General features: G+C 37.5%; 1 protein-coding gene across 7 annotated transcripts in view; it reads right to left on the bottom strand.

The window, feature by feature from the left end:
• Positions 1-14,604, bottom strand: part of LOC106145533 (uncharacterized) — a 37,904-nt gene that overhangs the window by 7,880 nt on the left and 15,420 nt on the right. For all 7 annotated transcript variants that reach the window (XM_078035580.1, XM_078035575.1, XM_078035576.1 and 4 more), the window contains 2 exons: positions 7,941-8,067; positions 557-649 (listed from right to left, as the gene is read on the bottom strand). In XM_078035580.1, coding sequence (XP_077891706.1) covers positions 557-649; positions 7,941-8,067 — 220 coding nt within the window. The remainder of the gene's footprint in view (positions 1-556; positions 650-7,940; positions 8,068-14,604) is intronic.

Genomic DNA, 14,604 nt, shown 5'->3' with positions numbered 1-14,604 from the left:
CAAGGGATGACAATTTCCTTAAAACTTTCTTCTCTTTACATTTCTAAAATCATAACAACATGTTTTTCTTTATCTCATCCTAATAAAATATTCTTTGTGGCTCTTACTGCCAAATATTATATACATGTGTTATATTTTTTCCTCAACAAAATGTAAAGAGAAGATGCATTTGTTTCATTAATGTTGATACCCCCAGAGTTTAAAAAAACACTGCCTATAAAGTGATCAACTAGCAAGTACTAAAGAAATAATGTGAATAAAATGTCTGAATTAGTAGGCTATGAAACTAATTTGAAAAGTAACCAATCAAAAAATGTCAAGATCCATATGGGGGTTGGGGGTTTGGGAAAATTTAATGAAGTATACATTATGAGAACATAAACATGGGTGTACATGAGAGAGCGCTCCTTGGAGACTGTGCAAAGGAAGGGGCTGAAGCACAAGACCTGCTTCCTCAGGATTGGGACCTGAGGAAACACAGATGAAAACAGCTCAACGTGGCTGTTGTCTGTGGGGCTCTCCTTCTGGTCTCCCTGTGCAGTGTACACTGACTGACCTTGGAGGCACTGGTGTGAGGCTTCGCCTACTGTCCACGGCCCAGCACCTTGCTCCAGCTTGAAGATTACCTCAGGTTTTGCAACGCAGTGCCCTGTTAACAGAAAACAGTGAAAGATTTGTGCCAGGCTGTTTGTCAGGTGCACTTTGGGATGACACAGCCTTTCGGGAGCTGTGCAATGATGAGACTGATCTAAACACTTTGTGAGAGCATCTCACTCACATTATTATGGTCTGGAACAATGTACTGGGGCAGAATTAAACAGCTGGAGAAAGAATTCAAGGAATGATTTTTAAGAAAACTGAGGAGACAGAAGAATACAGATGGACAATACAAAGAAGTTAGAAATACACGTTATGATATGTAGAAGAAATTGGACAAAGACATAGATGAAATAAAAAAGAACCAATCAAAAATCAGGGGAGATAAAAAACTCAATAAAATTAGAAAGAAGAAAGGGAAAAACATAAGTAAACAAGTCAGCTAAAAGCCTAAACAGCATAATTGATCAGAAAGAAGAATCAGTTTCTGATCTTGAAGACAGGTATTTTAAAATAATCATGTTGGATCTTAAAAAGAAAAAGTTAAGAAAAACGAAGAATGACTTTTGGTCATCATAAAGAAAGCAAAAACTTGCATTATAGGTATTCCAGACAGAGAATAGACAGACATTTAAAAAATATATGCAATGAAACAACTTATCAAACTTTTTAATCTGGGAAACATATGGGCATTCAGTCCAGGAAGCTCCCTTATGAATTTTAGCAAAAATGGTCCTTTGAGTCATGTTATAGTAAAACTGTCAAAACTATAAGACAAAGGGAACTGTGAAAACTGCAAGAGAAAAACATCAAGTTACCTACAAAAAATAAATAAATAAATAAATAAATAAATAAATAAATAAAGAGAGACCCCCATTAGAGAAGCAGTAGATTCTCAACAGAAACCTCACAGGATAACATTGAAAGTTCTAGGGGGAAAAATGCTAGCCAAGACTATGTACCCAGAAAAGCTATCCTTCAGAAATAAAGAAGAAAGACTTTCCAAGACAAGCAAAAGTTGAAGGAATTCTTCACCATCAGATGTACAAAAGTGCTTAAGGGAGGAGAAGTCCTACACTAGAAGTGAAAGGATGATAACTACCATCAAGACACACAGAGTACAGAGCAGACAAAGAAAAAGAATAAATCCCTATCAATACAGGAAATCACCAAACGAGAATTAACCAAAGAGGAAGAAATGAAACGGATATTCAAAACAACCAGGAAAGAAAATAAGTCTGTGCATATCAGTAATAACCCTGAATGTGTAAAAAGAAGAAATTTCCCAAGAGATGACTGAAGGGATAAAAAGAAAACTAGATGCAATGATACACTGCCTAAAAGAAAATCACTTCACGAGGGCAGAGCACAGGGACTGAAAGTGAAGGGGTGGAGAAGGATATGCTCTGCAAATTGGAACCACCTGGAAGAAGATACACCTATACTTGCATCACACAAAGCATATTAAATCAAATCTGCATTATAGAATGCACTGCACAGTGATAAAGGAATCAGCAACTGTAAGGACATACACCCCATGTTGGAGCAATCATTTATAACGCACACATTACTAGATCTAAAAGGAGAAGCAGATGCTAATACAGTATACATGGGGACTTCAACAGTCAGGTCGTCTGGGTAATCAAGGAGCAAAGAAATACTGGTGTTAAACCAGGCCACAGACAAACTGAACCTACAGACACTTCCAGAGCATCTCACTCAATGCCTGAAAGATATAAATTTTTCTCATAAGCATATTGAATGTTCTCTAGGGTAGATCAAATGTTAGGAGACAAAATAAGTCTCTACAAATTAAAAAAAAATTAAAATCATGCTATGTGTCCTTCTCTGACTATGATGGAAAAAACCAGATGTTGACAATAAAATACACATTAGAAATTTTACCAATATGTGGAACTAAATATTCTTTGAATGACTGATTGGTAATAAAAAAAATAAAATGCAAATTTTAGAATTTATTGAGATACATGAATTTGAAAAACACAGTAGCCAAAACCTATGGGTACAAAATCAATACTATGGAGCAAAAATGCCACTAAAGGGGAAGTTTACAGCAATAAATACCTACATCCATACAAAACAAAACAAAAATTTCAAATAAACAACCTAGTGTTGCAATGCAAGGAATCAGAAAAGGAAAAACAAACCAAATTCAAATTAAGTAGGAAGAAAAGTGTGAGCAAAAATAAAAAAAAATTGAGACTGAAAACAAAACAAACAAAAAAAGAATACAAAGGACCAATAAAACAAAGTTTTTCTTTTCTTTTTTAAGATAAATGAAACTGACAAATTTTTAGCAAAGCTAACCAAGGAAGAAAGAAGATTCAAATAAATTACAATAGACATGACAAAGAACACATTTAAAGTGAAATCACAGAAACACAAAGGACTATTAGCAACTATACACCAATTGAAAACCTGGAAAATATGGATAAATTGCTGGACATACAACCTACCAAAATTGAACCACGAAGACATACAAAATCTGAACAGACTAATAATTCACAATGAGACTAAATCTCGAATGAAAAAGCTCCCGACAAAGTAAAGCCCAGGAAGGACTGGAGAGCTTCACTGGTAAATTGTGTAAACTTTTAAAGAAGAACTAACATGAATTCTAAAGTTATTCCCAAGTCTTGAAAGGGAGGGAACCCTCCAAACTCAATAAATTAGAACAGCATTACCCTTGATATCAAAAGACACAACAAAAATAAACAAACAACAACAACAACAAAAAACAAAACTAAAGACCAATAATCCAAGGAGATGAACATGAATGCAATTCTCAACAAAATGTTAACATATAAAATTAAAGAGGACACAAGATCATACACCGTGATCATAAGTGACTTATCCCAAGGATGCAACACTGGCTCAATATATGCAAATCCATAAATGTAATTCATCATATCAACAGAATGGAGAATTAAAACTATATGCACAAGCAACAATAAGTGTTGGCAAGGATGTGAGGGAAAAGGTACACTCATACGTTGCTGGTGGCACTGCAAATTGGTGTAACCACTCTGGAAAGCAGTAAGGAGGTTCCTTAAAAAACTGGGAATGGAACCACCATTTGGCCAAGCTATCTATACCACTCCTGGGTCTATATCCAAAGGACTTAAAATGAGCATACTATAGTGATGCAGCCACATAACATTTATAGCAGCTCAATTCACAGTAGCTAAACTATGGAAGCAACTTAGATGCCCTTCAATAGATGAATGGATAAAGAAACTGTGGTATACATACACAATGGAACATTCTCAGCATTAAAAGAGAATAAAATTATGGCATTTGCAAGTAAATGGATAGAGTTGGAGAATATCGTGCTAATCGAAGTAAGCCAACCCCCAAAACCCAAAGACTGAATGTTCTCTCTGATAAGGAAATGCTCATCCATAACGGGGCAGGGTGTGGGTGGGCATGGGAAGAATGAAGGAACTTTGGGCAAAGGGGAGGGAGGGGCAGAGAGGAGACTTGGGGGTAGCAAAAAACCCCCCACAAAACAATTTGCATATCTCAACAGACACAAAAAGGAAGATCATAAAATTCAACATCCTTTTATTAATACAACTCTCAAAAACTTAGAAGGAATATACCTTAGTGCCATAGGGGCTAAATATGACAAACCCACGGCCTACATCTTTTTATTTCTTTAATGGACACAATACCTTTATTTTATTTATTCATTATTTATTTATTCATTGTATTTTTTTTTTTAAAGAGAGTGAGAGAGGAGGGGAGAGAGAGAGAGAGAGAGAGAGAGAGAGAGAGAGAGAGAGAGAGAGAGAGAGAGAGAGAATTTTTAATATTTATTTTTTAGTTTTCAGCGGACACAACATCTGTGTTGGTATGTGGTGCTGAGGATGGAACCCTGGCCGCCCGCATGCCAGGCGAGTGCACTACCGCTTGAGCCACATCCCCAGCCCCTGTATTTTATTTTTTTTTGAGAGAGAGAGAGAGAGAGAGAGAGAGAGAGAGAGAGAGAATTTTTTAATATTTATTTTTTAGTTTTCGGCAGACACAACATCTTTTTGTTTGTATGTGGTGCTGAGGATCAAACCCGGGCCGCACACATGCCAGGCAAGCGTGCTACCGCTTGAGCCACATCCCCAGCCCCAATTCATTATTTATTTTTGTCTGGTCCTGAGAGTCAAACCCAGTGCCTCACACATGCTAGGCAAGTGTTCTGCTACTGAGCTACAACTCCAGCCCCAGCCTACATCTTAATGAATGGGGAAAACCTAAAATTGTTTCCTCTAAAATATGTAGTAAGAAAAGGGTCTACTTTTACCACAATTATTTAACATAGTACTGGAAATAAGAGAAGTCAACAAAATAAAGGGCATGCAGATCAGAAAGGAGGTCAAACTGTCCTTATATACAAATGACATGATTTTGTATTTACAGGAAAACCTAAAGATTCCAACAAAAAAACTGTTAGAATAAATAAATGAATTCAGTATGATTTCAGGGAACAAAATCAACATAAAAATCTGCAGTTTTTAAAATACAATAATGAAATTGCTGAGATTAAAAATCAAGAAAACAATCCCATTCATAATAGCTACTGAAAAATAAAACATTTAGAATAAATTTTACCAAGCAATTAATGAATCTCTATGTGAAAATTATGAAATACTGAAAGAAATCAAAGACAAACACGTGCGTGTGTGCGGGCACATGCGCAGAGAAGGACAAATCACTGTTATAAATTGGGAGAGCATTTACTGGAAAAAAAGAGTTCTAAACTTTATATGGATGCACAAAAGATCCTGAATAGTAAAAGTAATTATGAAGAAAATGAACAAATCTGGAATTAGAATAAAAGATGTCTTCAAAACACACCACAAAGTGACAATAACAAATACATCAGGATACTGGCATAAGAAAAGACAAATAGGCCAATGGAATATGAGAGAAACCAATAGTAAATCTATATATTTACAGCCAACTGATTTTCACGAGGGGCAGCATAAGCATATATTGAGAAAGAACCTTTCTTCAGTAAATGCTCGGAAAACTGGACATCCACATGACGATGGAAGATATTAGACCCCACCTCTCACCACATAAAGAAATCAACACAAAATATATTAAAAACTTCAATATTAAGACTTGAAATTATGAAACTGCAAAGGGAAAACAAGGGATTTCACTTCAGGACATTGATCAAAGCAAAGTTTTTATTTTTTGATATGGGATCTTGTTATGTTTGCACAGGCTAGTCTCAAAACTCCTGGGCTGGACTGACTCTTCCACTTTATCCTCCTGAATGCTGGGACTAAGGCATGCACCAGCAAGCCCTACACAAAAATTTTTTTTGACATGACCCCAAAAGCACAGACAAAAATAGCAAAAACTGATAAATTAGATTATATCAAAGTAGGCTGAGTGCAGTGGTGCATGCCTGTAATCCCAGCAGCTCAGGAGGTTGAGGCAGAAGGATTCTGAGTTTAAAGCCAGCCTCGGCAACAGCAAGGTGCTAAGCAACTCAGTGAGATCCTGTCTCTAAATAAAATACAAAATAGGGCTGGGGATATGGCTCAGTGGTCAATTGTCCCTAAATTCAATCCCCAGCACCAAAACAACAACAACAACAACAAAAGATTATGTCAAACTAAAAGGCTTCTGACAAAAAAACAATTAGCAGAGTGTATAGTCAATGCATCTAATGCAGAAAATATTTACCATTTACCCCCAAAACATTAATTTCTGGAATATATGAGGAACTCAACAGCAGAGAAATAAACCAATTAAAAACTGAACAGATGACCAGAATAGGCATTCTCAAAAAGGACACAAACAATCCACAAGTATATGACTAAACCTCCAGGTCTCTAATCAGAACCCGGAGGAGGTATTAATGCTCTGCAGCCTGCAGTCTGCAGTCAGCGTGGCTATTATCAAAATGATACAATGTAACACAGGCCTGTAGGATACAGAGGAAGAAGTGCTCTCCCATGCTGTGGATGGGAATAAGAAAGAGGAGAGAAGCTATGAAGTTTCCTCAAAAAATTAGAAATAGAACTACCACATGATACAGTCAGTTGCCCATAGCCAAAGGAGGCGAACCTAGTGTTTTGAAGAGAAAACTATTGTGGGAAGCCATTCTGGCAGGTGATTTGAGTTATCTCCCTGGCTGGATGAGAGGTGCTTAGACACAGCTGTGTCAGAGCCTTCCCCACCCTGTCCCAGGGGCGAGGGCTTGTCCATGTGGAGGGTGTGCCTGACTACTGATCCGAAGACCAATCACTGACCCTTACCTTGGACTCCTCGACCTTCACTGGATGGAATTTTCCCTTGAATTATTTGTTCCCCAATAAAAGCTCACTCCCTGGCATGTTCCCTCTCTCTCGCTGGCCTCTCATGTTAACCTCACCATCACATTAGGTGGCTGGAGGCAGGAGCTAGGAGGAGCTGTCTCTGGGCTGGGCAAATAAGGAAATGAGAATTATGTCTCTTTAATTTTAAAACTCACTAGTTAATTTTTATGCTTCGAACCTCTATTATGAAGCTAGCATGCTGGTCGTGTGGCTGAAACTATGCTTAGCACATTTACTGCAGTACTATTCACAAAAGCCATGATGAGGATCAACTTCGGTATGCATGGACAGATAAAAGGATAAAGAAAACTTGGTACACATACACATTTAGAAAACAAAATTCCATCATTTGTAGCAACATGAATGTAACTAAAGAACATTATGTTAACTAAAATTAGTCAGGAGGAGAAAAACAAATCCTGCATATTCTCACATGTGTGGAGAGAACTGTGTTTACCAGAACATGGGAAGGGTACAGGGGAAAGAAGGTGGGTTAGTACGTTCAGGGGTGCTTTAGGATAGGAGGAATAACTTCTAATATTCTGTAGCATAGAAGAACAACTATGGTTGACAACAATTAACTGAACATTTCAAAATAGCTAGTAAAGGGCTGGAATTGTGGCTCAGTAGTAGAGTGTTTGCCTATCACGCTTAAGGCACTGGGTTCAAAACTCAGCACCACATAAAAATAAATAAAACAAAGGTATTGTATCTATCTATAACTAAAAATAAAAATGAAAAAAGATAGTAAAAAGACTTTTAAATGATCCTAATATAAAGAAGTGATATATGAGTGATGAACTTGCTAATTACCCTGATCTGATCATTACACACTATATACCTGTATTGAAATGTCACACTCTACCCCATAAACATGTGCAATTACTATGTCAGTTAAAAACACATAATAGTAATATTAAAACTTAAAAATGATTCCTATATTTGCTGATAAAGAAAATGCTTCTAGTAAGATTACCAGGGCATTTCACTCACCCAAGGACACCAGGCTTCTGTAGGTCTCCAGCATCACATCCCTGTAGAGGATCCTCTGAGTATCATCCAGGTCCTGCCACTCCTCCCAGGTGAAGTCCACGGACACGTCCTCGAAGGACACCATCCCCTGTAATGGTACATGTCTCTTTAGCCCAAGCCTTCCACCCTGGGTCAGAAAAGGAATATGGAGCTCACTCTTGTGTGTGAACAAGTATCTTAGATAAGATGCAACTTATGTTGTGTGTGGTGGTGCACACCTGTAATCCTAGCAATTTGGGAGGCTGGGGCAGGTGAACTGCCAAGTTCAAAGCTAGCCTCTGCAAATTAGTGAGACCCTGTCTTGTAATTAAAAAAAAATACTATTAAAGAATTCTTACAGATTCATAACTATTCTTTTTTTCCTAGCAAGAACAGGATGAAAAAATCCAGTCTGAAGACATAAACACACACTAGGGATAATGTGTTAGTTGAACTAAGCCACATGTTCGGCATGGAACAGGGCGATAAAGAAATAGAAAATGACAAAACCAGATTGTTACCAGGTTGAACTTCACTGTTATATCTTCTATCTGAATTCTCATGAATATGAAGGAACAGAAGTCAAGATGTGAAAGCTACAAAACATGCAGGTTAATGGAACTACAAACAGCAACATACACAGGTGAATATTCCTGTGTGAGTTGACCAATGAAATGTGTTCAGATAACTCACAACAGGGTGCTTTTGCATTTCAACCCCTAGCACCATTCCAACGCCTTAAATTTCATGTGCCCACTGTTGGCAAATCACTTACAAATTAAAGTACATAGTCATATTTCCCTCCCAAATTCAAAAGATATACTAGTGTCCATATAAAAGTGAGCATCACTCACTTCTTACACAGCATGTAAATAATGAGGGGTCAGTAAAAAGTTGTACATTACCTGAAAAGGTGTGTAGTGAAAGGAGAATGCAGAAGGACTCAAGGGAGAGCTGGGCAGTGCGGGTGGGGGGACACAAAAACAGAATCAGGAGTAGAATTTGGTGCTTATTTGTTATGCCTAGAGTGGAAATGGGAGTCTACTTCCAAGTTGTCTGGGCAACAGCTAGAAAGGAGCTGAGTATAAACTAAAATTGAGAGAAGGGATAATGACTAAGATGGGATGAAATGTGAGCACAATGTTCAAGTCTCTGCATCGACATGTGGGGAAGGCCAACTGGCAAGTGAATACTGGCTCTAGAGCTCAGAGGAGAGGTTTAAAGTGAGGATAAAGATTTAGGAAACAGTGACTACAGGGCAGCTAAAGCCTCTGGAGTGGGTAGAATGGCTCAGAAAGAACTGGGAGACAAAAGTTGTGTTTTTTAAGATGTAGTCGTGTTTGCCATGGTGTCCCAGCCCGCTGGAGACTGGGTTGGGAGAGCATAAGTAGGACCTATCTCACACTATTTTTCCATAACAGGTTTTAAATCAACCTATCTATACCTGAGAACATGATGCTTCCATTGATATAATATTAAACTAGGTTTCTGGCTTAGAGAGAATGGATGTCCTTACGATGTAGAATTTTACTGTCCATGAATATGGTAGTCTTTTCATTTGCTCAGTTCTGTTTTGTATCCTTTACTTTTTTCCCTTTCATATACTCATATATTTTTCTTCTTAAATGTATTGATAGGTTTTTGGTTTTTTTTTTGCTTTGGTGTTTCTGTTATTGTATTAATGTTCTTTTGAACATGAGGATTTTTTTTCTAATGATGATTTAATAAACAAATTGCAAAAAAGAAGGCGGCTTCAAAATCCATCTTCTAGACTGAAAGAAAGCTCTTTGAGACTTAGGTTTTATCTCCTCTATTATTGAAAGATGCCCAAGGAGGATTTTTGGTGGAAATATGATAGAAGTTAAAAATGACAGATCTCAAAACTATTTTTGGAATTCCCCCCAAAAACCACTGGTTGAAATGAGAAATGTTATTTCTCACCCAAGTACAAAGTGGTACAAGTTTTCTGAGACACAATTTGGCAAAATGATTCAAGATTTCTAAAATTCAAATTCCTTTTAATCAGGAAATTATATATTTAGGTGTTTTTCTGTGTAGTATGATTCCACCTTATACTATATCCAAATCTATAAATTTCTATCTATATTTATATATAGCACATAAAATACCAAAATGTTAATAGTGGTAGGTTGAATAAAGTTCAATTATTTACATTTTCATTTCATTTTAAAATATGGAACATATTTTTCTTGTGTGATTTTCAAAAATGGCAGATTTATTATAAAAGATTCAGATTCAGAGGCCAGGATAGAGTACTAGAGTACGTGGCTAGGATCCTGGGTTCGATCCCCAGCGCAAATGAACAAACAAATGAATAAATAAAAGATTTATGCCAGAATTCCTACTGAATGTTTCAAAATTTTGCTTAAGATTTCCAACAAGCTACATGGTTACCTGATCCCATCTCCCCAAACCAAGCTATCTGATTATCTGATCCCAGTTCCTATTCTTTTGTTGTTGTTGTTATTATCTTGTTGAATGTTAATTTATTGAATGTTCTTACTGGAATAGTTTTGAGGATACTCTTTTTTGTTTTTAGGTATAAATTACAAGGGTATCATCATAATCTTTCTCATTTTTGAGTTTCTCTTTTCATTTAAATTAATCAGTACTTTTCCTACAGTGGAAAATAGTCATAGTGAAGCAGCAACTTCACCCTTTCTTGCTTCCCTGGTCATGCTGCCTTTTAGGCCTGGAGATTTACATTTATCAATTTAAAAAGAATGTCCTGAGTTCTGTTATTGAGGGTCTTATTTTTTGGATACCTTCTGCATATCTATGTGGATCATAGGATTTTTTTCTATAGAATGATGAATACAATAAAATACATTAATTGACTTCTTTTTTTTTTTAAGAGAGAGACAGAGAGAGAGAGACAGAGAGAGAATCTTAATATTTATTTTTTAGTTATTGGCGGTCACATCTTTGTTTATATGTGGTGCTGAGGATCGAACCCGGGCCGCATGCATGCCAGGCGAGCGTGCTACTGCTTGAGCCACATCCCCAGCCCTTAATTGACTTCTTAATATTGACCTTTTCTTAATTCCCAGAATATATATTTATAAATCTTCAGCTTTCATGGCATGTTTTTCTCCCTTCCTTGCTGTTCATGTTCCCTTGGGTTCCATCAGGTTTCCATTCTTCTTTCAGTCTCTCAGTTTCTCTCTGAGCCATTTTACCCATTCAGGTGGCTTCAGCTGTCCCTGAGGTCTTGCTGCTGTTAATGTCTTTATCTTTTCCTTAACCCTCTCTTAGGTTCTCTGAGTAATTTCACCCTCAGGAAGCCTAGGATCCAAGGGCCAGTGTTTAGTCCTGAGAAGGTATCCCTATCCACTCCCTGGCTTACACAGCTACCTTCTTGATGTATCTTCACACAGTGGAGGTCACCAGTCCTATGAGGTTAGGGCCAGCACTGATGGCCTCATTAAGCCACAGTTACCTCCTAAAAGCCTCATCTCCAAATGAAGTAACATTAGGCTTTAGGAGTAGGCTTCATCATATAAATTCCTTGGCGACACACTTCATCCATTGCATTGTTATACCTTTCCTTGAAAAAAGTTTAAGTACCCTCTTGCAGTGAAATTCAAGCAGGCTTGTATTTCCTCACTTGCTTTTAGCTGATCAAAGGCATTTGGATGAGGTGAAATGTGATCTCAGAAGTTGTAGGAGCCACACACAGGTCTCTACTATCTCCCTCTTTCCTGAGGGCTAATAATGCTACAAAAACAAATAATCCTCTCTCTGGTACTCTGAAGCAAAGAGCAACAAATACTTCTCTGACCCTTCAAGCATAGGAACTATAAGTCAAAAAGAAATATTTGCTTCTAATCTACCTAGAAATATTAACACCATTACAAAACAAAACCAACACCATGAACAATGACAATGACCAAGACAAAGCTGGTGATCCATGCTTTCTTAAAGCTAACTGAAGGGTCTAAAACAGTACCAAGTGGCTCACTACCTACCCACAGTGCTACTTAAGCAGCTGTCACTCATGAACTTACTTAGAATGACAGCAACTATGCAATATATTACTAAGTCATGTGTTTACCTACAGCTCAAGGAAAATAGGCTGAAAAGTAGAATGATAGCAGTATATTTCAGTTACTTTCATTATTTAGGAAAATACCATAATGTGGAATTCATGAAAGAAAAAACCACAGAAAAGGCAGGAATAAAAAAGAATAAGGAACTATTAGAAATATGAGGACATGTAAGATTCCAAAACTCTGAAAGTGTTTTTCATTTCTTATTTTACTATATAAAAAACTTTTAAGGTTGTCTCTAATAGTTCTCACAGAAAAACATACACAAATGCCTTCAAAATGTAACAAATCTCTTCATGATAAGTAAAAAATTATTTTATGACATTGTTAAGACCTATGAATAGATTAAATTTACCTCCAGAGATAAAATGGAACAGATTTAGAATGAAGTCCTCCTAGGAAAACTGAGGCTGAAAAAAACACATTAACGTTGGGGGAAAAACCCCACAAAGCCAAATCTCAAAAACAAACAAACAAACACCCAGAAATAGGTGAAATGATAAAGACATAAATCTATCTATGCTTTCTAAGAGTCATAACATCATAAAAACAGTCAACCAACCTGGCATGGTAGAGCATGTATTTGGCCCCAGTTACTCCGAGGTATAGCTGAGGCAGGAGGATGCAAGTTCAAGGCCAGTCTAGGCAACTTATGAAAACCCTATCTCAAAATTTAAAAGGGTGGGGGAGGCAGCTCAGTGGTAAAGCACCCCAGGTTCAATCCCCAGTACCAAAAAATAAAACTACCACCAAACCAATCAAACTGAAGAAAAATTGATGGCGGGTTAAGGCAAAAAGGCTTTTTAAAAATTTTTTAAATTTTTAAAAATTTTTTAGCTTTAGGTGGACACAATGTCTTTATTTCTATGTGATGCTGAAGATCGAACCCAGTGCTTCACGCATGCCAGGTGAGCACGCCACCACTTGAGCTATATCCCCAGCCCCCCAAAAGGCTTTTTAATGATATGAACAGCAAGTATGTCTAAAGGGCACCCGAGCTGGGTGCAGAAGTGCACACCTGTAATTCCAGTGACTTGGAGGCTGAGGCAAGAGGATCAGAAGTTCTAGACTATCCTTAGCAATTCAGTGAGACCCTGTCTCAAAATAAAAAATAAAAAGACCCGGGATATAGCTCAGTGTTAAAGTGCCCCTGGGTTCCAACCCCCTACCAACCAATAACAAAAAACTAAAACCAAACCAAAAACTAAAAGGCACCCTACCTTTGAACATAACAGATTTAAAGGCACTCATCAAGACAGACCAAACTGGGTGACAGAAGAATAATAGAAGCAGAGAGAGCTGCCATGAAGAAGAGTGTCTGGGAGTCCCTGGGTGCAGAATCCAGGCCTCATGAAGTAAGGTGTCCACTCCTGGTAGAGGGGACTGAACCCAGGGTTTCAAACGCAATGGAGATGTCTCTAGTGGTTCCCCCCTCCAGTTTATTGTTGTCCTGCCGACCCACCACCTTCGTATACTAGGTACAGAGTAGATTGCAACTTTTCTTTTTAGGTCACAAGTCCCTGGAACATGATAGCTCACATTTGGGTGACATGGCCTCAGTCAGAGATCCTGGACTTTCAGTGCAAAGTGCTGAACAGTTGGGACTGCAGGGGTGTCTGTGACAAAAAGAGGAAGTGAAAAACGTGTAAAGAGAGGAATTCCAGATGTTGTGATGCCAGCCCATATGTTTTTCATTGCAGTTTTTGAGAAAAACTGTCACTTCTGATGAGCAGTAAAAGCTGGTGTTTAATTCATTGCTCCTTTTCTTCCAGTTACTATGGTCAGAATGCTCCAGAAACACCATTCTGTCGAGCTGTCATAGCCACAGAGATTTGATGCACACAGGAAATGTGTGATCCTTCGATAATTTGCGATTACCAAAACACAACCTAGGTCACTGCCCCTGATATTCTAAAAACCCATAAAAAAAGCAACAATTAGAGAAGACCATTCTAGTGTATGGATGACAACCCAAACTCAAAGGGAATCCATGGGATGAACAGATAAGCACTTTAATAAGTGGTACCTTTATTTAGTAAGTGCATAAAAAAGTAAAAGAATTACATGATGAAACGACTCTGCTTTTTATCTTCAGTTAGGAAAGGATATTTTATCAGCATACAACTAAAAACTGAGAAACCTGAGTATAAATGTAAAAACATTTCTTCTTATGACAAAAGGAAAAACAAACAGCAAAGCCAAAAGAAAAACAAGCCACATCACATAAAACCTACCTTTCCCGTAATTAGTATTATGTTCATAGTAAAAAACAGAGAAAGAGTGAGCATTTCAATGAAAAGTAAGGAGCCCAAACTGACATGGCACTCCCCACCCTCCACAGATATGAAGTTTTGAAAGTATGAAGACATGCTCAAATTCTGACAAAAATTGAAAACACAAATTAAAAATACACTGCAATGCATTTTTTTCACCTAAAAGAATTAACAAAATTCCAACAGCTTAAAAAGGTCACAGTCTATGAAGTAGGGAGAACATGACCAACCTCATGGTTCTACCTTCAGAGAGGGAGTTTTCTGTGTCTGTGTGCCTTGCACCCATGGATCCAACCACAGGAA

Source organism: Ictidomys tridecemlineatus (genome assembly GCF_052094955.1).
Source record: "Ictidomys tridecemlineatus isolate mIctTri1 chromosome 1 unlocalized genomic scaffold, mIctTri1.hap1 SUPER_1_unloc_3, whole genome shotgun sequence".
NCBI classification, from domain to species: Eukaryota; Metazoa; Chordata; class Mammalia; order Rodentia; family Sciuridae; genus Ictidomys; species Ictidomys tridecemlineatus.
This window is presented reverse-complemented; position numbering and strand designations above follow the sequence as displayed.